The sequence below is a fragment of the Emydura macquarii genome, unplaced genomic scaffold (assembly GCF_026122565.2).
Source record: "Emydura macquarii macquarii isolate MOO-44397 ecotype Brisbane River unplaced genomic scaffold, CSIRO-AGI_Emac_v2 contig_587, whole genome shotgun sequence".
In the NCBI taxonomy this organism is placed as follows: domain Eukaryota; kingdom Metazoa; phylum Chordata; order Testudines; family Chelidae; genus Emydura; species Emydura macquarii.
This window is the reverse complement of record NW_027130724.1, coordinates 9,278,781-9,305,097: the sequence shown is the minus strand read 5'-3', so window position 1 is coordinate 9,305,097 and position 26,317 is coordinate 9,278,781. Positions and strand designations below refer to the sequence as shown.

General features: G+C 40.5%; 1 protein-coding gene across 1 annotated transcript; it reads right to left on the bottom strand.

Annotated features, from left to right (window-relative positions):
- Positions 1-1,598: 1,598 nt before the first annotated feature.
- On the bottom strand, positions 1,599-26,317 carry TPH1 (tryptophan hydroxylase 1). The gene is made up of 11 exons (XM_067540653.1): positions 26,196-26,317; positions 17,514-17,651; positions 14,885-15,068; positions 12,854-12,954; positions 12,188-12,255; positions 10,572-10,768; positions 9,134-9,269; positions 8,398-8,524; positions 7,054-7,149; positions 6,145-6,278; positions 1,599-4,220 (listed from the first exon to the last, which is right to left on the bottom strand). The coding sequence occupies exons 1-11, from the start codon at positions 26,283-26,285 to the stop codon at positions 4,046-4,048; spliced, it is 1,446 nt and encodes a 481-aa protein (XP_067396754.1). The 5' UTR covers positions 26,286-26,317; the 3' UTR covers positions 1,599-4,045.

Below are 26,317 nucleotides of genomic sequence, written 5' to 3'. Positions count from 1 at the left end.
AGCTGTATTAAGTCAATATTCAGTTGTAAACTTTTGAAAGAATAATCATAATGTTTTGTTCAGAGTTACAAACATTTCAGAGTTTTGAACAACCTCCATTCCTGAGGTGTTCCTAACATTGAGGTTCTACTGTAGTCCAAATTAAAAACAATCCAGAATTATGCTAAACATTTCATTGTGATTTAAAAATTCTTGATAACATCTCAATATGGGGCCAACTGTTTAATCCCATACCCATCTTAATTTGTTTGTCATATTGTCTCAGACTTCAATCACTTTATATACAGATGACCAAATTCCTGCTCACTTCTGGGTTTATGCCCCAAATAAACACAAGTTTATTATGCTATTGTAGCTATTTTGCACCATATTTTGACTGCCCTGCACAGCCATCCATGCAGATTACACCTCCCAGAGGCAAACAGAGGGTCTGTTGTGTCTCTCTCAAGGCCAGGGGTACTCCACAAAAACACAGAATACATCCTGCGGCTATTAAACCCCCCCCCCCCATGGCATAATGTACAGAGAGTCAGCCTGCTGGGAAGCCAAGGCCAGGATGCATTATAAGGTGGCTTTCTCTTGAGTGTATGGTAGAGCCGCCCAGAACTGTGCCCATAATGTTAGTGTTGATAATGTGTTCGTGATTCTTTAGGGATAATCATAACAAGCTCTATATTAATAAGCAGAAATGTGGGCCACATTTGTGACCTTAAAAATCCTTGGCTGCAGAATTTGAAAATGCAGCTAAGCTGGGCAATTCCCATTTATTATGAAGCATGAGACATTCACAGTGGGGAAAAATTCACCTGGTAAAGATGGGGAGAACTAGGCCGAGGTAGCACTTAAATCCTAATTATGACATCAGTGCACAGTTTAAGTGAGATTTATGCAATGTGTGGGCCTTGTGCAATTCCACTGCCTAGCGGTGAATTTTATCCAATGTGTGTATTGTATTCATTATATCCACTTCTTCTTTTAAAATATTGACAGAAGTTAGAGGCTGGTAAAATAAGCATGTACAGCATATTCATTCGAGAGTTACCAATTGCTGCAGATTATTTTGCAGTACAGCTTCCATTGAAGCCAATGGTAAACTTCTATTAACTTCAAAGGGACCCAGATCTGGACCATGCCTAAAGCATGTTTCTTGCTTAGTTATTTGCTATTTTATTTGCCTATTTGCAGCAGCATCAGGCAGTGACATTTCTTGGATTTGTGGGCACCTAAACTAAAAAAATAATACAAAGTATTTCAGGAAAATTATGTTAACAGGCGCTGTCCACACACACAGAAAATCACAGTCCCTTCCTCAAAGTCCATGGATGGACCCCTGCGCCAGTGCAGAGAGCCAGTGAAAGTAGTGTGTATACCTGCAGGGAGCGTCTTGCAGAATCAGGGCCTAAGAAACTCATTCTACAATCCAAGCCTCAGCAATGTCAATGGGAGCCAGGCTGAGCCTACAAACACGAGGAGAGGCAATTCTCTCCTCAAATAAATACGTACAACTCCCAGTGAAGTCAATGGGAGTCATGTGTATCTGCAGGCAAGACTGCATGCAGAATAACTGAATTGTTCCATTAAAGAGGTAAATCCATAAATCACAAGTAATCGTGTTTATTGCTTGGTTATAGAGTTAGAGGTTTTTGTTTTTACATTAATTTTCATTATAACAATTCCGCAATTTGATTTCATCATCATTTAAAGAATCCACAATATTTAAAAAAAAAAAAAAAAAAAAAAAAAAAAAAAGACTTAAATTATGTACTGCTTGATATAGCCAGCAGGTTTGGACATGGTCAAACCAAATATAAATGCTGTTATACCCTGAAAAGACATCACTTTAAATATGTTACTCTATGTTTTGTTTCATATTTGCACCATATAATATAGCTACAATTCTCCCCTCACAGAATAACATTAGAATTTTAAATCTAAGTACTAGTAGAAATTACAATGTTGCCTATTGAAATTTGTACATAATATAGATTTAAGATTTGAAGTAACGCTTATTACATCTTCTGATTGTAACCTGAAAATATAAAAATCCAATCCTTTTAACAAAAAGCATGTTAACACTAGCCAACATAAGCAAACAAAACAGATCCACACTTATCACTTGTTTAAACTGAACTGATTCTTCTTTAAAACAGGAGGTTCCCAAAGACTATTTTAAAGTGTAATTTAAGAAGTCAAGCTAATTTTATGGAAAATATGGTCTGACTGTCCTAAATGTAACTGAAAAAACATAAAAGTAAAGTGATAATGGAAAGGGTACCAACAAAAAAAAAAAGTCATCCATATTTGATTAAAAAAGGAAAAAATATTTAAAATTAGATCTCTCTTAATATGGAACATTTTAGACTGTTCGTTACTTATGTGGCAGATACGGTTTATTGGGGTGAAATTCACCACTGTGCAGAGGGTCAGAATGAATCTTTGCAATACTTAAGTCTCATTTACACTCTGTTTTTAGGAATCGAGGGATAAAAGCCTAGCTGCATTCAAATCAGTGGGAGTTTTGCCATTGACTTCAACATGACCATGATTCTATTCCATTATTCCAAGGAATGTACTGATATTTACAGGTACAACATTCCCCTATCAGTGGAGTAGTGATGGTTCAGTTCTTAGCATGCTAAAAAGTATGCCCTGCCTTTCACAGATTCCTGCTAAAATTGATAATATCCTTTTAATTTATTTATTTCATCTACCGATTTTAATTTCTAAGAGTGAGCAGAAATTATCCCTGAGTAGCAATACATGATGCTTGAACACACAAAACTGGAGAGCTTGCTACTGCTTCATGTTGCCAGTTCAACATTATGCTGCTTCCCACATGAGCAGAATACTACTTAGAGGATAACAAATTTCTTTTTCATTACAGGATATTTGAACACACCTGTGAGCTACAAAGACTTAGGGCCTCATCGAGATCCCTCACTTCCCATTGGTCGCAAAGGGAGTTCCTGAGGGGCACTGAGCATCCTGATCAGGCCCTACAGAAAGAGAATCTGGACATATCTCCATGCATCTTGAAAGGTCAATGATGAGAATGAGTGAGCAGAGGGACTTTTATTTTCTACATAAATGGATATGAGACAACGGCTGTTATTTAATAAATGAGCTTCATCATCCTTATAAGACTATTGTGGATACTGAAATGCCATTTCAAAATGCCTTAGACACAGAGCTAAATTCTCCCCTGCTAAAGCAGAGAGGTGTAAACTGCACCAGCAAGACTTGCTGTGATCTTGGTGGGATTCATTTTGCAAGACGGGGCAGGTGGTGTTACCAATACTGCCCTCTTTCCAATGCTGCTCCAGGGACAGCAGGTGAAATCCTGGCCCCGTTAAAGTCAATGGCACAATTTCTATTGACTTCAGTGGAGTCAGGATTTCACTCAGCAGCTTTACGTTGCAAATGGAGGCTGCTACCCCATGGGGATGTTCTGAATCAGTACATCTCATATCATTTCCTAGATCAGTACCATTCTTTTAGGGCTACACTGACCCCTACTGAGGGGAAGGCCTGCACCACTGCAACTTTCTCCTGATGAACATTAAGGTACTGGGGGCCCTGGGCCAGGGTTGGTCATAAACCAACCTCTTACTATTGGGGGTTAGGAGAAAAACTTTCCCTGGGTGTAAATTATCCCATAGCTGTCTACCCACAGGGTTTCCTGCACCTTTTTCTGAAGCAGCTGGCCCTGGCCACTGTCACAGGCAGGACACTGGACTAGAGAAACCACTGAGCTGATCCAGTATGGTGATTTCTATATTACTACACCAGCTTCTCACAGATGAATGCAGCCCATTTCTTTCCTGACTGGTTTATATCGGGGGAAAGGGGTCTCAAACATTTTGTAAGGGCAAAGGGTGTTAAGTAAAGAAACATGTGAGTTAAAGTAACTATCCCCACTAGTCATCCATTTTCCGCTATTAGAGAGGCGGTTTCTGTGTAGAGCACCCAACAGGTATCTTCATGCTTAGAACAGGACAAAAAAACAGAGCTGCTGAATGCGAAGTGCTGATGATTATTGGCTGAGTTAGATGCCCAGCTGCTTGCCCATCTTGTTAAGGGCATCACTGACAATGTCCAGTTCATGACGCAGCTCATTCACCACACTGGCGATACTCGTGGTGTCTTTCAGGATCTGCACGCTTTGTGTATATGGGTTGTACTTCACTCCAAACGGACGCTTGATTGTTTTTGCAAACTCTCTGTTCAAATGAAAAAAAGAGAGAGAGTTTCAAATTAAATCAACAAAAAGCCAAATGTGGTGCCTGAGCCATTCCTCACTCTTGGTCCAAGGGAGTTTGGCATGAATTCCATAAGGAAGCCAGCATCAGTAACCCATTAGCTAAACAAACCACTTTTCTTCTTAATAATTCCTACCTCACATATAATTTTTTCAATCAATAGATTTCAAAGCACTTTACAAAGAAAGTCAACATTCTTATCCCCATTTTACAGATGGGGAAACTGAGGCACAGGGCAGGAAAGTGACTTGCCAATGGTCATCCAGTAGATCAGTGGCAGAGTCAGAAATTGAACTTAAGTCTCCAGAGTCCCAGTCCAGCGTCCTATCCAGTGGACAATGTCCTTGCATATGCTTTGGTAAAGAGGACCAAATTGCCTGAGCACTTGCTAAAAATAGATCTTCAATAACTCATCTACTTTTTCTCTGCAGTAAGTCACAGGAGAAAGTTCTGGGCTACAATCCACACTTATATTACTGATTACTGCATTGGTTCACAGTAATTCCACTGACATCAATGGTCTGACACATACATAAAACCAGTGTGAGTGAGATCAGAATGAGGTCCTTTGACATCAGCAGATTTACTCCAGATTTACACTAGGGTAACTGAAAGCAGAATTTCATCTGGTGTTTAGAGCAGATGTTACTTTCATGATAAGCCAAGAGTTTAAACCATTAATGTGTCTCTTTTACATGACATCCTCCTTCTCACATTAACAAGTGAACTCAAAGCCCCATTGTCTGGGGCAAGGGGAGCCAAAGTTAAAAACCTGCAGCAGATTGAAATGGGTCAGTGCCTACATCTGCCTTGGAGCTGGGAGGTGTGATTCTCAGCTCATGTAGACATACCTGCATTAGCTTTGCTCAAGCTAGCATCTACAAAGAGAACTGTATCTGCTGCAGCACAGGCAGCTGCTCTTGGGCTAATCACCCTGAGTATAATCCCACCTGGGCCCCGGTACATATTCAGGTGGCTAGCCCCAGGCACCCCGCGTGCTGTCACAGATGCACAACTATTTTTAGGCGCTAGCTCCATCAGAGCTCGTGTGGGTACATCTACACAAACTGGGACTCACACTTCCCAGCTCATATGTAAACGTACACAATGAGAGCATGTTACACCAATGCTCTGCACTGTACTAATTACCCCCCTCTGTTTCTATGTCTAGTTCAAGCTCTTGTTTTTAATGGGTTAACACTTATGTGGTTTGGGACTCAGCTATTTTAGACCCCATTTCTATTCTCATGTCCCATGGTGTGAAATTCACCACGGTGCAGAGAGCCAACAAAAGCCCTATGCACAACTTATATCCCACTTAAGCCTTCAGAATGGAACTCCAGGGGTGCTTTGGCCTTGTGCTGTCCCTCTACATGGGAAGAATTCCACCCCATTGTGAGAGCTGAGATTAGCAGAGATGCTTTTGCTGGTGCACTCCTCAGTGGAAGCTCCCTGACATTTAAACGTGGTCCATCAGACCTCAGGACAGTTTGCCTTCAGAGCATGGTGCAAAGCTCATCTTTACGGCCCTACCTTTGCCAAATGGCTCTAAACCAAAGCTCTGTCTTTTATTTTTCTCTTTCTCAGATTTCTTTCCCATTAGATAGGTAGGTAACGGGAACAGGGTTAACACTGCTGCCCTTTGTGGGCATTTACAGACTGGTGGTTTCTGTTATATGTGATGTATTCAGATGCCACAGCAATTGACTAATAATAATAAGAAGAAGACAAAGAAAGGGGAGGCAAAGGAAATATTGAGCAGCAGATTTTCAACAGTGGACTGTAAAAATAGAGCTTGATAATAAACATTAAGGGGAATTTTTGCTGGCACACACATCAGAATAAATCTGGCTTCTGGTAATAACCAAGATTAACCAAGCCGTACCTCATTTTTTCCTTTGCTTCTTCAAAACTTTCAGAAACAAAGTAGACTTCCTGGAAAGTTGTGATGATGCATTCTTGCTTGCAGGTCACCTTAGGATCAAAGGGCTTGACTTTGGCATTGCCAGAGAGAGTATGCTGGATAATAGACAAAGCAATGAAGCAACAATGCTAACATTAGCACATGTCAGAGTAGTATCAGCATCAAAACACAGTCCACAGGAAAAACCAGAGGATATAAACGGTGTGTTGAAGAGGATGAAATGATGCCATAAATGAAATCTCTGTAGCACATCATCATCATCTCTTAAGAGTTATGTCTGCTGATTAGTACCAGCTAACCCTGAGGAAACTGGCTACCCTTATGGGACCACATTCTGCCACCCTTACATACAATGAGTAATGCGAGCAAGTCAACATGCTTGAACACTGATGCCAAGAAGACTGTGCATGTAGAAGGGGGCTACTCAATGAGAACAACACTATCTGGTGTGACAAGCAGAGTCTGATGCTCAAAACATATCTGTTTAACACCTGATTCTAAGAAATGCAGGGCACCTTCAACCCCATCTAAAACCACTGCGAGCAACAGGGCTCAGCACACACCAAAGGACACAATTTCCAGTTATTAGTTCCATGCTTTTTCATTTAATCAGAATCATCTTGAGTGCTCTAGGAGCCAGATTTTTAAAGGTATTTAGGTGCCAAACTCCCATTGAACTCAATATCCTTAAAAATGTGGCTCTATGAGCTTCCAGAATAAATGCTATCCAAAGATATGCTGCTTCAGTTTCTAAATGGGCCTTTGGCCATAGCTACTCAGTCCACCCGATATTCTGAATAAACCACCACAAAAATCAGGTAAGAACAAAGAAATAGGGCAAATAAAGGGAAGATATTTTCCTCTTCTTACCTGGAGCTCACTGATGGAAGAAAGTAAACCAGCCCCATAGACTCTTAGCTGTCCCTCTTGCTTACACAGACCAAACTCCACAGTGAAGAAGTAGCACTGACACAGAAGAAAAACAAAAAAGAATTAAAATGGGGGGGTTGAAGGGGAATCAGTTTTCAACACAGATGCAACTTATGATGCAGCAGATTTTGTAAATCAAGCAAACTAGATCAATGATTATCAAGCTGGGCATAGCAACCCCTAATAGGGTCTTGAACAAATGTCAGAGAGTTGCAAGTACTCTGCTTTTCCCATTTTGCTAAATGGAAGGGGGCCCCGAATGGGAAAGGTTAAGGACCACTGAGCTAGACAGTTCTGACAAGTGAGTTTATTGCTACTATCCTACACCCCAGGCTCACTTTTATCACAGAGATTGCTGATCTCAACAGAAGCACTGAGCTCTAGTCCTGCCACACAAATGTACTAAACCATCCAGCTGAAATTGTCATGAGACAGCAGCAATCAGCTTAACAGAAGCTCTGAATTTTTAAAAAACTGATAAATAATGAAGTCAGCTAAAGGGGCATGAACCAGAGCCAAGTTCACTTCCATTTTCTCTTTAGTTCTATTGACTGAAAGAAAATATGATGTTAATTTCAGTTTGCTGGCCTTGGAGATTAGTGTAGGTATATTTGGGGAAAGAGGAAAGGGTTCAGAAGTGCTTAATATTGCTCTAATTCTGCTCCTGTAGAAGGCAGGGGGAGCAAAGATAGGCCAGGGCTGAGTGCTTTTGAAAATACCACCAAGTGTCTCTGTTTAGTATAATTCATTTTTTTCCCCTCCTTAAATATATTTCTCAAAAGACATACAGAAGTCTTTGGATGTGGGGCACCCACAAAATATATATATTTTTAATTTGTTGTGGGAAAAACCCTTTCACTACTAAATTGCAAAAACACACAATTAATTGCATCCTATGCTACTGTAACTATACTTCCTCTGGGTTAATTCCAAAGGATAAAGAAATAGATTATTGTGGGAATTATTGATTTGTGATCCCAGAGGTAAAAAGCCTTGGATTTTAAAGAAACAGACCCTGGGTTATCAATCTGGAAGTTATGATCCCCAGAGGACCTTATTTTATGGCTCGATGGAGAAGGATATCATTCACTGCATATCACTTCTGTTCTATCATGGAGTTCCAGTACAGAAAAAGTTTAGAACTAGTGAAATAGACAATATAGTGAATGATTTGCTTCTGCTGATAATAAATGATAATGCTCCCCATTACTAGTGAGATCAGCTCTGTAAAATGCTGAGAGTCATGCTCATGGGATTACCAACACCATAGACTGAGACACTCACAGTTGCCAGTTTTTGAACCGCCTCATCTGATGCCCCAAGTGATGCCAAGCCAATTTCCTGGGAGAACTGAGCAAAACTGGGTTCCGCCAAGAGCGGGACGTGACCCAGGAGTTCGTGACAGGTATCACTGAAAAAGAAACAAAGCAGAAGCTGTGAGATGATGTTCTTTCTTGCTAAGGGAGTGAAAAAGCAGCACCATCCAACAAATACAATTGTCTCGGAAGAAAACTCTTTGTAACACTGAAAAAGTATTTAATATCAAAATGACAGAAAAACATTTCTCTTATTAGATTGTATCATATGAACTCTACAAAAAATACTTAGACCCGAATTTTCAAACCTGGGTGCCTAAAATTAAGCTCTTAAACCCATAGTTAAGAGCCTAGGGTGAGGTTTTTCAAAATTGCTCAGTGTTGGCCTAACTCTGCTCCCATTTAGGTCCATGAGACTTTTACCATTGAACAATGGGAGCAGTGTTATGCCAACAATGGGCATTTTTTAAAATCCCATCCCTAAGAAAGAGTTGCCTGATTTTCGGAAGTCCTGTGCATCTAAAAATCTCAAAGTCAGTGAGAGATGAAGGTACTTGGCATCTTTGAAAATCAAGCCATTTTTACCCAGGTGCCTAAATATGGACTTAACAGCCTAACTTTAGGCACCCAAGTTTGGAAACCTTGTCAGTAAACTATGGTTTTGTGCAAATATTTGACTTCTCCCCAGAAATAAAATAACTTACGGCTCTGGGGTGTAGAGAGGGTCCGAGCTGTGCCTAACATACTGAGTGCAGTGAAAAACTCTGAATGCTAAGCCAGCCAAGAAATCTCTGGGTGACAAATATCCGGCAACTGGACGGATGGTGAAACCTGTGCGCTCTGAAAAACAATAGATAAATCATAGGTCAATGTGATGTAGAATTTTATAATGTTCAAAATTGTGTTTCTCCACTTACTTCTGGGGTAAATACCACAACAGGCTTTGCTCAAGCACAAGGAGGGAAACTAGAGATGAGCCATGATCAAAATTCTCATATAAGAAAATTACCAAGATATTGCCAGCATACTTCTGACTTTGTGTGTTTTTGTCTGTTTTTCCCCTTGACCCCAGCACAGCACCTAACCATCTCATTCACAAACTCCAGCAGTCACTTTAGTGCTGGTCTTGCCCATAGATTTCACTATTATATCAAACTAGAACACAATAAATAAAAATGCAGGAGAGGGAAAGATAAAATAAAGGACCAGAAGGGGGAGGGATGTAAATGTCAAAAGAGTTGCTGTTTGCTTTTATGATTTATTCGTCCACGTCAGTATAGCATGTGGTCTCATTATGTAATGATTCCTTTCTCTTTCTCCTTTGATTCATTGTCTTGTCTTCAGAATGACAGAGCATTCGTTTTCATAGATTCATATGAATCTTTTAAAACCAGAAGGGACCATTATGATCATCTGGTCTAAGCTCCGGCACAACACAAACCCCATAGAATTTCTCCAAATGATTCCTGCAGCAAGTCCATAACTTCTGACTGAGCTATCCAGTCTCCATTCAAAGACATAACACGATGGGACAGCTACCCTCTCGCCCTTTTGGAGAGAGGATCTCTTCTTGGAGCAGCTATTTATTTTAAAACAGGACTCAGTGCTTTTCAAATGTGCAGCCTGCGGGTCATGTACATCGTGTGATTCCCACACAAAAAAAACTCACTGACATCAATGGATGTACCGTTTATTTTTAAAGTGTTGTGTGGCACACTGGATAGGAACAGGATAATATCCATGATCTTGTTTTAGTCACAAGAAAGTACACACAAATGTGCCCTTAAAATGCACCCAATAGAAAAATGTGATATTAATATATCTCTGTAATGTTACATTATGTTTATCTGCCTTTGTGCATGTGCACCACTGCCCCCTATTGACTGGAGGTGGAACTGCTGAAGTCACCATCTAGTAGTAGCTAGATACCGCTTATAATATGTAGTGCCACTATGAAGAGAGAGGGACCAAGAGCGTGCCGCCCTCTAGCAGCTGTGGGTTACAGAGGGCATAGTGGTAGATTTGTAAAGGTATATAGACATCTAAAGATGCAGATTGGTATTTAGTGGGATTTTCAAAAGCACTAAGGTGCTTAATTCCCATAGATATATCTTTTTAATCACAGAGAAATTAGCACATTACCTTTCAGGAAGCATGATACATCTTCCAGCTGGGGGATATTGTCTTCTCTGTACCCACAGTATTTGGTGAGTAAGGGTAAGTTTTTAAGATACTCTCTGCAGGCATGAGTTGGGTAGAGCTTGTTGAGCTCTCGGAATACAGTGCCCCAAGTTTTGATTTCCTCCTCGGTGAATTCAATCTTGGGGATTGGGTCACCACTGTAATGAAAGGAGAAAGAAAGGAGGTTCGTCTAGAATGGCTCAGAATGGCATCTGTGGAAATGGAGGATACATTTACCTAACACTGTTGTTATTTAACATTTAGGTTGCTGTAATAACCAATCAGGATCTGGGCTCCATTGCATAAGATAATTTACAGACACACAGGCAGATGGGATCTCTGCTCTGAAGAGCTTACAGTCTAAGGGTATGATCCAACTCCCACTGAAGTCAGTCAATGGGGTTCAGGAGCTCAGGCCACCATCTTGCAAAGAGCTCCATGTGTGTTTAACATTACAAATTGGGAGTAAAAAGTTAAACCCTTGCATAAGTCTTCGTAGAATGAGGACCTAAGAAGGTATCATTTTTCCTCAGTATGTATAACTAGTCTTCATTACCTTTTCAATTTCTTTAAAGGAAAGGAAAAGATAATGTGCTCAGTTATCATCATAAATCTAGGAATAGGAATGCTGTATCATGATTCTACCAGTAGAGGTTTCAGGGCTTGAGTAACAAACATGATAAAAAATTAACCTCCCAAAGATACTTGTATCAAAATAATAATGCTGCAGATTATTGGTTTTATGCTGTGCTTGCTGATTCCATTTGTGTATGCTGCTATGGTTATAGGTTTACGATATTTCTTCCCAGTGGAAGAGGTTGACATCTAAACCCAGGTAGGCAACACCAATAGGAAAAGCATGCTCAGAGCCAAATTATAGCACTGGGTTAAGATCATTATTGTATCTGACTCAAGGAGACCCCACCGTGGGGTCCTAAATACCACAAGGCTCTTTTCATTTTCATGTCATTGTGCACGTCTAAACCATTATAGCTAATGCACTATTATGAACGAGAAACTGCACTATTTTGAACCCAAAACTAGAATAATGATTCATTTTCTTGCTTCATTTATATCTCTCAGTCAGCAGGCTAGATCCCAGCTCCTGACCCCAGTGTCTTTGCACCACTCCGGTGGCACAAAGGAGACAGATCTGTCCTCATAGGGTAACCATGAAGCTGGTATAGCCAACTGTATACCATGTGTTCCCTGTTTTCTCAGTTACAGGGTGTGTTCTTGGGCAAGATGGGAGAGTGACCACAAGTGAGAGAGGGTTGAGGCAGAATGCACTGCACTCCAGTTATTCCCAGCTGGTAGAGCCATCTCTAGGGGACCACTCTAGCTGGCATAACTAGCTATCAACTTTTAAATTATAATTTGATCCTCAGACCAACCAGAGATCCTGGGAGCAGTAAGGTGGCTTAGATCAACCTTTCTGTCCCTCTCACCTTGGTTCCTATACCAAACACAACTCAGCTAGCCCTGGAGATCTGGCCTGGGTGAATGTGAACTACGCTTATTTCATGCACCTCACTATTCCAAAGCAAGAGGCTTGTTTTGCAAGGAGTCAAACTTACTGTTTGTAGTTCATAGCTAGGTCTGCAAAATATTTTCGCCTCCTACGATAGACATTGTCTTTGAAACCCTATATGTGGAGAAAAAGTAATACACATTTCCATCTCTGTAATAAATAACCCCATTAACAAAGAAAACACTATCATAAAAGCATGTCCTGTGAAAATAAATGGTCAAAATAGGAGCCTATTAGCTGTTATTAGTCTATGAAATAAATAAATTCCCCAATTTACAATAGAGATCAGCAACTTCATGCTCATAACTCTTGATGTAACCATATTCTGTAGATAAGAATTCCTTTTTCAAAGCTTTGCTTACACAAAATTGGTTATTTAATTGATTGCTCTGAATCTGAGAAATATCCAGTTCAATTGTTTGCTTTATTTGTGGGAGCTGGGGGAAACAATTGCGCTATTACTTTAGGGGAAATATAAATCTAGTTCAAAACAGTATTCCTTTTGTCTGTGAATATTCAGGGCCTGACCCAGAAGTTGCTACACAAGCTCCCATTAAAGCTCACAGAATTGAAGTCAATGAGAGCAATGCATGAGCAAGGACACCAGGAATAAGTCCCTAGAGTTACATTGTCAAAACGGCAAAGGCACTCTTTTAGGGCAAAAAATTATCTGTCTTTATCCTTTGTTGCAAATAGCAGAGAAGCTACTTACTGGATGATCGGCATCCAATTCCGATCCATACATCAGAACACGGTTTGCACATTTATCCAAATCTGAGATCTTCTTAGGAAACCAGGGGATATTCTCCATGTCTAAGGAATGCATGAAATCCACAAAATTATTAATAAAATCAAGTGGGTTAAAAAAGGAAATGCCTGTTTCAAGTTTATCTATGACAGCTACAAGTGAAATCAAGAGGCAATGAAGAGGAGAACGAAGTCTTTTGCTTATCTGGCACCAGCATACCATCTAATACTTCTTCCTGTGTCACTAAAACACAGGAAAAAGTCTGTGTTTCTGCTTAAAGAACAGCAAGGCATTAAAAATAGGGGAAGGAAACTGTTAAGTAAGGACCTGGAGCTAAAATGTTTTTTCTGTAGTTTATCATTTGTATACCAGTAGCATCCTCCAGGCTCCAGCTGAGATCAGAGTCTCATTGTGCTAAGTGCTGTACAAATACATAATAAGAGCAGACCCTGCCCTAGAGAACTTTAGAACAGACAGACAAAGGGTGGAAAGAGAAACAGAGGCAGTGAAGTGATTTGCCCAAAGTCACACAACAGGGTGGGAATAAAACCCAGGCCTCCCAAGTCCCAGTGTAGTGCCTTGACCGCTGGACCACACTAATAATAAGAGAGAAACAGTGATGTCAATGTGAATAAACACTCTGCAGGAGCTTAGGCTTTCCGGACTGATTCTGTGATTCTCTGGCCATGCATCCTTAAAGGGACATGTCATTACTTTTTTATTACAGACTCAGCTTTGCTTGCCTTGTTCCACTCTCAGCAGAGCTACAGATACACCTGCCAATCAGAAGGTTGCTTCCTATCTTGGTATTCCTCCACCTTCTTAATTCATACAGGGCTATGTTCACCCCCTGTCCCTGTCCAAAGCCAGAGACAATGAGTGTTGACCAGAGCTACTGCAAGCCTTATTCTCCATTGCCCTGCACCTTGGGTAGTCATTTACAACTGAGCAAAGTGGGTGCAAAACACTATGGGCCTAATACTCCATAGCCCTGAACTTCACACAACCATTTCAAGCAGGGCAATGTGAGTGCAAAATAGATGTAAAGCACCATCAGATCAGAATGGCAGCATTTTACACACACTTTGCACGCAGGATGCAGAGAAGTAGAGAATCAGGCGCTACGTGAGGGAGTTACGCAGGACCCCCTGCTGTGGCCATCACTCCAGTTCCTGGCTCAGAAAGTGTGTCTGTACCCAGACATGGAGGGCAGTGGCCACTGCATCTTTGTAATCATGGACACCCCTCCCCCCTCGGCATCACTCCTGACCCTCACCCAGGCCCGCATTCAAAGTGCTGGTTTATGCAGAGCTCAGCAGGGACAAGGTCTCAGTTCACCCAATCTGCAGCTTCCCAAGCCCTACAAGGAAACTGCAGTGGTTCTGCTACAATGAGGAGACTTTGCAACCTAAACCCTGGAGTGGATGTCACCTCCCCTGAATGTTGGAAACAGAAAATAGAAAGACTCTTTCATTGATATTTTAAAATATTTGTCCTGGTTTATATGAATCCAGCACTAACCCAGGCTCACTATCCTCATGTGGGAAAGGAAATCAAACAGAAACAAGAGGAGCATCCTCTGGAGCAAGAAGGGGTTCATAAGGTGGGCAGAAGAGGGTAGAAGAGCACTAGAGAGAATCTCCACACGGGGGACAGAACATGGAAGCATCTCTGCTGGAGGAGCACAAAGATGGATCTATACAGAGCGTGAAGTGCAGGAAGGGCTAACCTGCGCTGACTGAAGTGATGGACCATATCCTTAGCTGGTGTGAGTGATGTAGCCCCATTGATTTCAATGAAGGTATGCCAACTCACACCATCTGAGCATCACATCTGATAGCTTTCAGTGGAAAATACCTTTTGTTTTACCCGACGTTCTTGTTATACTAGTTCCCAAATACCTGACATAAAAGGATTGATAACTAACTCATTAGAAAGTAGCACAATATCCTCTTGCCTTTGTGCAGTTTTGCTAGAACATCCCTCCATACTTACCATCCTCCTGCACAGTGACATTATCTGTGGGGTTCATGGATACAATATTGACGTGGGATTTCAGCAAGTGGAAGATCTCATTCAGTTGTTCCCTGTTACTATCGCAGTCCACAAAGATCTCAAACTCTGAATTTCTTCTCCTTGACTTTCGGGACTCGATGTGCATCAGATTGACATGTTTCTCCTGTTTATAAGAAAACATGTTTTAAGACAGGTTGATTAGATAATCTGCATTGTTTGTCAAGCAAATATTCTATGGCTTAACACTATCTCTGTGAAGTCTCTTTAGGTAAATAGCTCTATTAACAGCAACTTCCTTATTAAAAAAAGATAAGGACAGGTTGTTTTTAAAAAATAATTTCCCATATCATAGGAAATGAAAGGGGGTGCTTTTTTTCCCCCTCAATTTTAATTTAGAATTAAAGATGGTAGAAATGTCTTCCTCTTTCTTGCATTAATCCCGTTTGATTAGTAGACTTCCTCTCTATAAGTACTCTCTATCACCGCATGTGCTAACATGTCTTCCTTTCTTTTCCTTCCCACCACTTTTTCTTGGGTTGGTGTCTCTGTCTTTTTTCTTCAGTCTTGATCTCTTGGACTCTCTTACCCATGTAGTTATCAGAACTGTGCTTTACATGACCAAACCACCTGAACCTGAACTCACTCGTTTTTTCATTTATAGATGTTACTTTGAGCATCTCTCTAACATACATATTCCTCACGTGGTCTTTTCTTGCTTACACCACTCATCTATTTCAACACTGGCATTTCTGTGAAACAAATAATTTGCTCATGTTTCTTCTTTGTTGCCCAGCACTCAGTCCCATACGCTACAATTGGATGGACCACCGTTTATATATACTTTCCCATTTAATCTTACTGGTCACGCACCACTCATCTCTCTCTATTTGAGCTAGGCCTTTATTATCCTAGCTCTGATTTTATTCACCATTTCCCCATTTTCCTGAATTCTGGAACCCAGATTCTTGAAACTTTGCCTTTTCAGTATTGTTTGCCCACTTAATTCCAAGGATAATTCTTCAGTGTTCACATTATTGAAATTCCACACCATATACTCTGTTTTTCCTCTGATTATTTTCAGTCCATGTCTCTCCAACACATCCTCCCATTTATCAAGATCCTCTTCTAAATCATCTTTCTCCTCACTGCATCGAATAATATATTCTGCAAACAACTTACACCAAGGTACCTCCTATTGTATGTTCTTTGTGAAGGTATCCAGGACGAAGATAAACAAGAAAGAGCTCAGTGCTGATCCCTGATGGACTCCCACTTTTACCAATAGTTTGTCTGTTTCACCACTAGAAGTTCTGACTATTGACTTTGCACCTTATATACATGGCTTGACCATGCCGCAAATAAAGTTCTGGTACCATTTCTTCCCCTCATATACCACCAAATGACTTCTCTTGGAACTCAGTCAAAGGCCTTTTCCAGATCAATGAACACCATGTGATTATATTTCCTTTTCTTGTTAAATTAATCCACTAGCTGTCTCAGTGCAAAAACTGTATCTATTGTCGACTTTCCTGGCATGAAGCCATATTGATTTGTGCTAATATCTACTTCACTTCTTAATCTCTTACCAATGACTCTCTCCCACAGTTTCATTGTTTGAATTTATACTGCTATAATTTATAAATATAGTAAAATTTATTTTATTTAAATATTTTAAGCACAGAAAGGCATAATAAAAAGTGGACTAAACCCCGTAGTCCTTATTCTAGCAAACCTTCCATGGGTAATGAAAGAGAAAGATCTGCAGGTTAATTAGCTAATATATTTGATTAGCAGTTGAATCAACATAAATCACTAACTGCTAATCAAGTCAACAAATGTTTGTTACTCTTACACATAAAAAGAGATGTTAAAATGGTAATTTTCCAATAGTATCTTTAATGTTTGTTTCATTTGAAAGAATATTCCTTAATGATATGTTTCAAAAAATGAATAAATAGGACTCTCTTAGTGGTAATATTATGCAAAAACACATGGTAGAGCAGTATTAACCCAATTACTCCGCAAGGGCTCAGTACACTGTATAGACAGCGTGCTCAGAGCCTGAGGTAGGATGTATCTCATCTCATCTCATCAATGGCAATGCAACTTCTTCTATTGATAAAGAAAAGAGATAATCCAGTCTTCCTTCATATATAGACAGTTGTCACAATGAGGAGCATACTCAGGGGAAAACACAGCAAACAGTACAAATAGGCTGAAACCACAAAGTTCAGAGTTGAACTTCCCAACCTTTGAAAAAAGCCAACGTGAGGTTTTGATTCATCCCATCATAGAAATGGGGAGCTGCAATGGAGTTCAGATCTGGAGTATTCTGATCAGGGGGAGTATTTCAGATCCATCCTTTATAAAGGCCAAGGATACCAATCCTTTTCCTACTAAAGGCAAAACTCCCTTGGACTTCAGTGAGAGCAAGAGAAGGGGCCATGTTTTTGAGAGGGTGTCAACACAGCCTCTAATTTTGCAGACACAATTTTGCATTCACAGTTAAATTATGGGTCCTTTCTTAATAAGGGAAATAAATTATGCTAGGTGCAAAGAGGACTCTTACATTCAGAGAGTCTTCTGTAGAAATGTGAAGACTACATACCTGAAAGAGTTTTAGTGCCTTTACAAGTCCTCCAACTTCATTCTTTAAGGAGAAAATGACAGCTGCTCTACCTCTTTCAGCTGAATTGTCTTTGTTCTCTTTATTATCTTCAATCATTGTGTAATTTGACTTATTTAGCTAAAAGCAAATGGAAGAACATAGATTTGTTGAATAAGCAAATTTAAAAGACTCTGTACAGTTTATATGCTACAGTTCGCAATGGAGTAATATCACATTTTGGTTGATCAATTGGAAAAATAAAGTGCCATTCAAATCATTATATACACTCACATGTACAAGTCTTTACAGGACGGGGCTTAATATAGGGATTTGGTTTTTTTAAACATCAATGTAGATCCTTTTGGGATGTCTTTGGTAGTTCTTCAGCATGCATGTATTTCATCAAAGTATAGTTTATAATTAAAAACAACTGATTCACAGAAGTGATATGAGTTAGCATGAGTCTTCAATAAAATACTTGCTAAGGGTTAAGTACAAACTGGAAAACCTAGGGTGCCTCATCCAAAACCCATTAGAGCAGGGGTGTCAAACTCGCGGATGGTGATGGGCCAAATTCTCATAAACTGCACTTCACAAATCCCTCCGCTGAAAAATTCGGGCCATCTTCCTCTTTTCGGCGGCACAGCATCAGCCCTTTTCGGCGGCGGGATTTCACGGGCGGCCGTGTTGCCGGACTGAGTGCATTGCCGCTTTAAGGGATTTCTCTGTGTCCGGGATCGACGCTTTAAGACATTTCACAGACTCTTAAACTCTTAAATCAAAAAGGTTCGCGGGCCATATGTTTGACACCCCTGCATTAGAGTCAACAAATGGAAAGACTCTCATTGACTTCAATAGGAGCTGCATTAAGTGCTAATATCCTCACACTGGGAGCTCCTCTACATTCTATCTCTCTGAATCAGGGTTTTATATCCTTGCCGTTTGACCATAAACCACTAGTTTTACAAAGGAACCAGACAAAAAAGCTAAAGAAACCAGAATACTATGTTGAATAAACCCCTTAACTAGGAACTCAAGTATAATCTGATCAATGAAGCCATATTATTTCTTCCCAGAGTTCCTTGCTATATGCTTTAAAATAACTATCTTAATCACACTCTGAAAATGTTCAGACATGTAAGTCTCAGAACAATCTCTGATCAGTTTAGGCTCTGCGAAGTTTTATGTATAAAGCTTTCAGATATATCAACTGGTATGACATTTTGATCTTCTAATGTTTTTATTCCCCCTCTGCCTTCTTCCTCCATTTTCTTTGTAGCCCCCGCTTTCCCCCATTTCTCTTTCTCTGATGGTGCATTAGTAGTGCTTTCCCTTACTAGTGCTTAGTAGCATCCCATTATCATTTCTGGCAAAGTAAACTTTTTTATGGATGGATCATTTCTATTTGATGCATGTTGCGCTTGGCCCAGCGAAGTTTGGCACACAGTGTTTCAAGTTGACTATCTCATCTGCACAGATGGCCTTTCCAAATGATAAGATTAGGCAAATTGGAATGAGTAACTCTAGTAGAATCAGGATTTATGTAGGCCACAAGCAGAAGGGTGGGATTGGGTCAGGGCAAAGCCATTAGGATTTATGTTTCCTAAAGAGCAAGTACTGAAAAAGGAACAGAAGCAGGTACATATATTTAGAGAAGATAGTGTTCTAGGCTACAGAGAAAGTAATGGGTACTCCATAAGAGAGCCAAGCTGCATAAATGGTTAACATGGGGGAAATGAGGTGGGACCATGTTGTTTTATACATCAGGCTGGGTGAAAGCCATGGGAGTTTTGTCATTGACATCAATGAGGCCAAGGTTTCACCCCTTATGGCTAAGCTATAACTAGGCTATCCTGGGACTACATAGAGGTGAAAATTATGAGAGAACCAATTAAAAATGTGGTAAATATAATGCAAATAATTAGAGAGCCAATGTGAAAAAGAGTCTGCTACCCAAGCCAGTTCTGATCTGTTCAAGCCTTGTATGAAGGTGTGTGAGGTGCATGAAGGCACCTGGGAAAAGCTAGAGAGAGGGGAAATTATACAATTGTTCTTTGTGTCATTGTCTTAAGTAATGGTTGCTAGGATGGAACATAATATAGTAAATGAACCACAAAGGGGTTAATCTACATAGATGATGTCTGCTCATCTGGGAATGAAAATAATTAATTAATTAATTAATAATAATGAGAGTTGGCCAATCTAAGAGAAACACATTCATGAGACTGCAAAATGTTTCATAATTTTTTTAAATCTCATTTGTATCATCCCCTTTGAAACTCAAAATTTTGAAAATCCACATTTCTATCTGTGGTGAAGTTGTTGGGAAAAATTGCAAATGTCTCGTAAAAAATTGTCCATTTATTTTCCAAATTTCAAAAAAGGTTGACCAGCTCTAATAAAATAAAATAATAATGATATTGCTTTGCATTTCTATAGCACCTTCTGCATGTGAATCTCAAAGTGTAATGTGAGGAAAAAGTTTAGAATTCATTCTCATTTTAGATTTAGCAAATGCTGTACGCAATGATTTCCGAGCTGCGGGTGTTCTGAGAAGAAAACAATTAACTGGATTACTTTTTAGAAGTATATGCATTAGTTTGGCGCATGGAGATGTTATCCCCTGTGCTAAGGCCTGATTCAAAGCCCACTGAACTCAGTGGAAATACTCCCTCTGACTTCAAGGGGCTTTGGATCAGTCCCATAGGTGCCACTAAAGATTCTTTACTATATGATGAATGTTGATTTTGGATAAATGTGTAGAATTCATTACTCAGGCCTGGTCTACATCTAAAATGTAGACTGATCTAGCTGCATCATTCAGGGCTGTGAAGAATTCCACATCCTGTGTAATGTGGTTGGGTTGACCTAACCCCCACTACAGACACTGCTACATCAATGAAAGAATTGCTACTTCCTCCTGAGGTGTGACTTTACTATCATGATGGGGAAAAAGCCTTTCATCTCTGTAGTAAGTGTCTACACTACAGCGCTACAGCAATGTAGCTGCAATTGTGTGGCTGTAGCGTTTGCAGTATAGACATGACCATAGTCTGATTCAACATAATCCATAAATTTAAGGATGTGCATCAAATCACTGGGGCTTAAGCACATGTTTAGGTCCTTTGCTGAAAATGGACCATAAAGTCTAATCCAGAGTCCTCTGAAGGCAATGGCTCTCTTTCATGTGACTTCAGTGAGCTTTGGATCAGATCCATAAAGGGATCTGTTCAAGTTATGTGTAATTGAGGAGTAGTGTCATATATTGTACAGGTAGGCAAATTGAATAGCCTTTCACTGGATTAACATGATATTCTCAAACACAGACGCCCACATTTCCATTTTCAAATCACATCTTTCTCTGGCAACACTGCAGTTGAAGTTAGAAATGAAGAATATAGCTCTGTATTTTGGAGGATATGGGAAGTCATTGTCTGATGGTGAAAGCTGTCAGACAGCAAGATCATTTTATACAGTGGAATGCATTGTTTATGATCATTGATTTAAAAAATATTCACCACCTTATTCTGAGATTTGACATAGTTACAAATGATATTGTAAGATATGCAACTGACCACAAACTGTAAATATTACAAATGAACACTGTAATATTTTCTCTTTTTATATTGACCTAGTTAAAACAATGTCATATTTAGGATCAACTTAGGTGGTATACATAGCACAATCTGACTGGGACATAAAAAGCATAGGAAAAGTATATATTGTACTGTTAGAGGGTGGTTTCTAAAGAGTGTCTATCTTGCAAAACTGAAAAAAAGAAGAAGGGAAATTGGAATATAAAATTCACAGATCTCTAGAATACAGATTCTTTTCATCATGTAGTGACCATGGGCTTCCAATAATAATGTTGTACAGAATGAACAAAAAACAGGATGGAAAAGTAGGTCTGTGTAAATACATCCACCATTTTGCAGCATCCTGACAACAAAAACAAAATGGTAGCATAGAAGAGAATAGCTGTTCTACACCACACATTCCAGTTCTTCCTTGCACTTCCTGTTTACCTCTGCATGGTCAGTCACTTTCTTTTCCTCTCACCAGCCCTTTGGAGGGAATGGGATGTGGGAGAAAGCTAATATAATATTGTTTTTTATAGTAACATTTAGGTTAAATATAAAATGTTCAATTTTCAGAGCAGAAAGTAAAAACCTGCATAAACCTCCAGCCATGTAATTCAATCAGGAATGGAGGGGAAAAAGGACCTTGCAATGAACATCCATAAAACCCCAAGAAAGTCCTCTAGTGAAGACTAGACTTGACATTCCTTGTGCTTCTAAACTAAAAAACCAAAACAAAAAAAGCAGAATATCTTTAAAAATACGATCTTTCAAGCCTTTTTGTACATCATCAAGAAGCAAAAGAAGGTAGAACCCCCGGTTTGAAAAGATTCCTATGCAGGTGGCCCCCTTTGTGAATTATTGGCCCAATCATGCAAGGTCCTGAGCACCTTGCATGATTCAATGAGCAGCCTCAGCTCCTATTAAAGTCAATTCAACGGAAGGTCTGTTGAGGACACTCGGCACCTTGCAAAACTGGATCACAATTCTAGAGAAAACTGATAGAAAATATGGGTCCCAATCCTATTCTGTTGCCTTTGAAGTCAGCAGAACAGGATTGGGCCTCCTGTTATAAGAATATTCCTGTTAAGACGCACAAACCATAACCAATCTCCTCAAGAATTATTGATAAAATATGGTAACACAATTGCAACAACTGATTTTAATCATTTGTAATTTAAATAGAATACATATTTTAAAAATGCTTCCGTTTTCTCTACTCTACCTGCAAATCTCTAAATAGAATACTATTTATCTCTAATATGAAACAGAAGGGAAGGAAAAGGCATTTAGAAAATGGTACTTTCCCCACCCCCGCCCCCCAATTCATTGTTAGTTTCTTTGGCTAATAAGGTAGTGATAGTGATCAATTAAACTATTAGCCTTTGATACCACTTAAATCTCAGTGGAAATGCACAGGGAACATCCATCCATCTACCTATCTAAGGATTTTATCCTGCTGCCCATCACTGTAGTATCAGAGTGCCTTCTATGTAAAAGAAGAAGTAATAGTGAAGTCCCCACTGGACTGCATTGAATCTCTGGCATGTCCCCTTTTCAGGGTAAAATCCCTTCTTGGGGTAGAGTTTTTGTCTTATTAATTTACTTTTGTGGTTTGAGACTGGGGTATAAATATGTCTAAATATATTCTTCTCAATCATAACCACATTTATAAGCCTTTAATTGTTCCGCTGAAATGATGACAAAACTGTTCTAATAGAATAGGGAATGTAAACGCATGTACTTTGGATTACCACTGATTAGAGTTTCCTATTCCACGTTAGAATCTGTGTGAAGGAGCAGGCTTAAGATCTCTTTAGACATGCATTTTATGGAAAAATAAGATTCATACACTGTAAACTGAGAATGGGGGGGAAGAGAGAGATTCTGCCCCCATTTAAGTTGATGAGCCTTTTGCTATTGCGTGAAGTTCAAGTAGGATCCAGCCCACTTGTATTTTTCATATCACAATCATATCACTAACAAGTAAAATTAAGGGTCTCAGCATTTAAGTCATAAAGCCGTGATTGGGGGGCCGCTGGTAATTTAGGCAGACAACTTTGAACATAAAACTTGATGGGCAATTAAAGTTTTAATCCTCCCCTCAATTTATATTGATTTGCTGGTTACTTTCTCAGTCTCCGTTAAGCATGCTTGTTATTAAATAGGCCTGAAGGAATGTTCTTTTGGGTGATCACTATTGGATGCAACATGACAGCAAAGGCGTCCTACTGTTGCTTAAAGTCTTCATGTGACCGAATTCGGGAAAACAAAATATCATCACTGGACAGATTTTACAATACAATTGCTACTTTGTTTACTTTAGCTTCTTGAAATATCTGATGGCCATAGAAAAGTTATTGTTTCTGATTGTATTGGAATAAAGTTTCAACCTTATCTGAATACTGAACAACATTCTGGACAATACTCTTAAGGGTAATCAAACCCTGCCCAAATAACTGTTTTATCTGCTATGTCCTGACATACTAGATGCACATCTTAAGACAAGTTAATCTTTTTAGGGGTTGTCTCCCTCCCCTTCTTCTTCTCCTCGTGGAATAGATAAATGCTGTCTCTCGACATGACAACAATGAGCCATAAGTAACGTCTATGCTGCCTGTGTTTCATTTGCTCCTGTTTCTGAATTTTACTCGGTTAGCTAAATTATTTCCTTACTATTCAAACACAAGCACAATTCACAATAATAGGTGAATCTGGAGCAACTCCACCAACCTCAGTGGAGTTATTGAGGATTTACACTGGTGTATCTGAGATCGGAATTGGGATCAAAGATTCCAGCTATGTTCCTCTTTCTAAAAATGAATGTCCTGAGAGTGGTGGCAGAGATGCTCACAAACAAGAAGATGGAGTGAGAGTTTCTGATGTCTTTAGCAGCCTTAATTTCAGTAGAGCAATCCCGAGCCCACAATCTATTCCAGTGGGTTCTAGCCACTTAAGGTAATTCACAACCTCAGATAGCTTCTCAGTGGGGCTGAAAAGGGCTCAGGGAAATCTGTCTTAATCTTATAGGTGACTGCGCGGGACACCGGTGCTGCTAAGATTAAATGGGGCGTTATTAAATTCCTCCCTGGTATTTGACCTAATCCCATTAGGAAGTACAACGTCAGCAGGTAGTTTATTCCAAACAACTGCAAATCAGGCTCAAGAATGCATTAGCTCCGTGTCTCACCCATGGAGAGACATCCCTAAAGGAAAGCTGTAGAACACACCAGAACTCACTGCGGGGCCTTCTCTCTTTATGATTTCCAGTCTCCACTCCAGATGAATGGAGGCTGCTGAGTTCTTAGAATCATAGAACATTAGAGTTGGAAGGGACTTCAGGAGGTCATCTAGTCCAACGCCCTGCTCAAAGCAGGCCTAACCTCAGATAAACAGGAGTGGCCTTCCTGGTTTCAGTGTTGCCCTTGGATATTTAGCCCTACACTACTGCAAGACACCGCACTAATCCTTTCATGCATGAGCTCTGAATCTGGGGTTTGCAACCCCAGACAGGTGCAGGCTGCAGGGGAGTGCAACCACGTTAGCCTTCCTGGCTAGACAGCTGTGGTGTGTCCCAACGCCATCCTCTGGTAGTAATGGGAAAGGTTGGAAATCGCCGCTTTAACTGGGGCATCTTGTCTGGCTTTTAGATAGACTTGCCCGCCTCATGCCCAATGACAACTGGGTGCGGGATACCAGTTGTCCCGTGTGTGGCCGAGACAGGAGCTAGATGGCACTAGTGCAGAGCTGCCTAATTGAGTCACACCAGGTTTGTGAAGGGCAGGTATTAGTGCTGAATGAACATGGAGCCGCTGCCTTTCCTAAGCTGCTCCTGATCTCAGGGAAGGGGGTTTTCAAACTACTTACACCAAGTGCAGGTTCAGCAAAGGTAAATCTCCTATTACCTCCTAAGCCAGCCCACCCTGTGCTAGCTCGAATAAATCCCCAAATGAGCTCTTCAGTCTGCCAGCCCAACTCACCTTTTGCTCCTGGTTGTTTCAAACATTAGGAGACGTACGTTGTATTTTATTAGCATGAATATTGCCAGCTCCCTTCTACTGGGCACTATCTCCTGTGCACAGTGGTAACACAGAGTAGTGTGTCTCTGGAGCGTGGGGGAGGGAGGAATGTATTAAATTGCTCTGAGGGAGCTATTCCTTAGGCGACTGCTGCTGATCTCAGCCCCCCATCCGCTGTCCCCCAGAGAGAATTATTACTGTTCTCCTAATGGGATAGCTTCTGTGCCCCCCGCCCAGCGTTGTGAATGCACTGCAGAAAAAGATAGCGGGTTCTCAACCAGGGGTATGTGTATCCCTGGGGTATGCAGAGGTCTTCCAGGGTGTATTTCAACTCATCTAGATGTTTGTCTAGTTTTACACCAAGCTACATAAAAAACATTAGGGAAGGCAGTACAGACTACAACTTTATACAGACAATGATTTGTTTGTACTACTCTATCTACTATACACTGAAATGTAAGCACACTATTCACATTCCCACTGATTTACTTTATAATGAGATGGTAAAAATGAGAAAGGAAGCCATTCTCCAGTAATAGTGTGCTCTGACACTTTTGTATTTTTATGGCTGATTTTGTAAGCCAGTAGTTTTTAAGTGAGGTGAAACTTGGGGGTACACAAGACAAGTCAGACTCCTAAAAGGGGTACAGTAGTCTGGAAAGATTGAGAGCCACTAGTCTAGCCCTGCCTTAGATCTCGCCTGTCCCTTTGAGATTGGAGTTTAACAGATTGCCCAGGAGGGGAGAGACACAGAACTGAAATATCCAGAGGGCGGGAGGGAAGCAGGAGGTGTCACTAGAAGTTGCTGAACCACCACAAAGATCTTCCCGCGGCATTTAGGATAATTTGGGACTATCTAACACAAGAGTCACGCCCGGGTGCCAAAAGCGACTGGGCTTCCGCAAGGAGCTGAGCTCAGTCTGGCCCTAGCTGCTGGTTCAGGCTGTGCCTCGCCCCAGCAGTTCTGCGCACCGAAGTCAGGCCTGATCTCGCTATAAGAAAATTAACACCCCCCCCTTGTGCAGACGGATGGCGCACGCTGCCCAGGCTGCGTGAAGCCCTCGCCCCCCGGCGGGGGCCCATACCTCATTATTCAGCTGGTTCTCCTCGAAGCTGGAGTTCATGGAGTCGAAGGATCGTCCCCTCGGGGCTCCCTCGATTCGGCCGGAGTACATGGTGCTGGAGGAGCGGCTCCCGGGCGTGCAGC

What these genes read in the sequence shown, in the direction of transcription:
- TPH1 (XM_067540653.1), bottom strand. Translation starts at nt 26,285, where the DNA reads ATGTACTCCGGCCGAATCGAGGGAGCCCCGAGGGGACGATCCTTCGAC. An exon ending in AGGCACTAAAACTCTTTCAG is followed by an intron (nt 15,069 to 17,513) that starts GTATGTAGTCTT and finishes TCTTATAAACAG; the next exon opens with GAGAAACATGTCAATCTGAT. An exon ending in GAAGCAAAGGAAAAAATGAG is followed by an intron (nt 4,221 to 6,144) that starts GTACGGCTTGGT and finishes TCATTTGAACAG; the next exon opens with AGAGTTTGCAAAAACAATCA.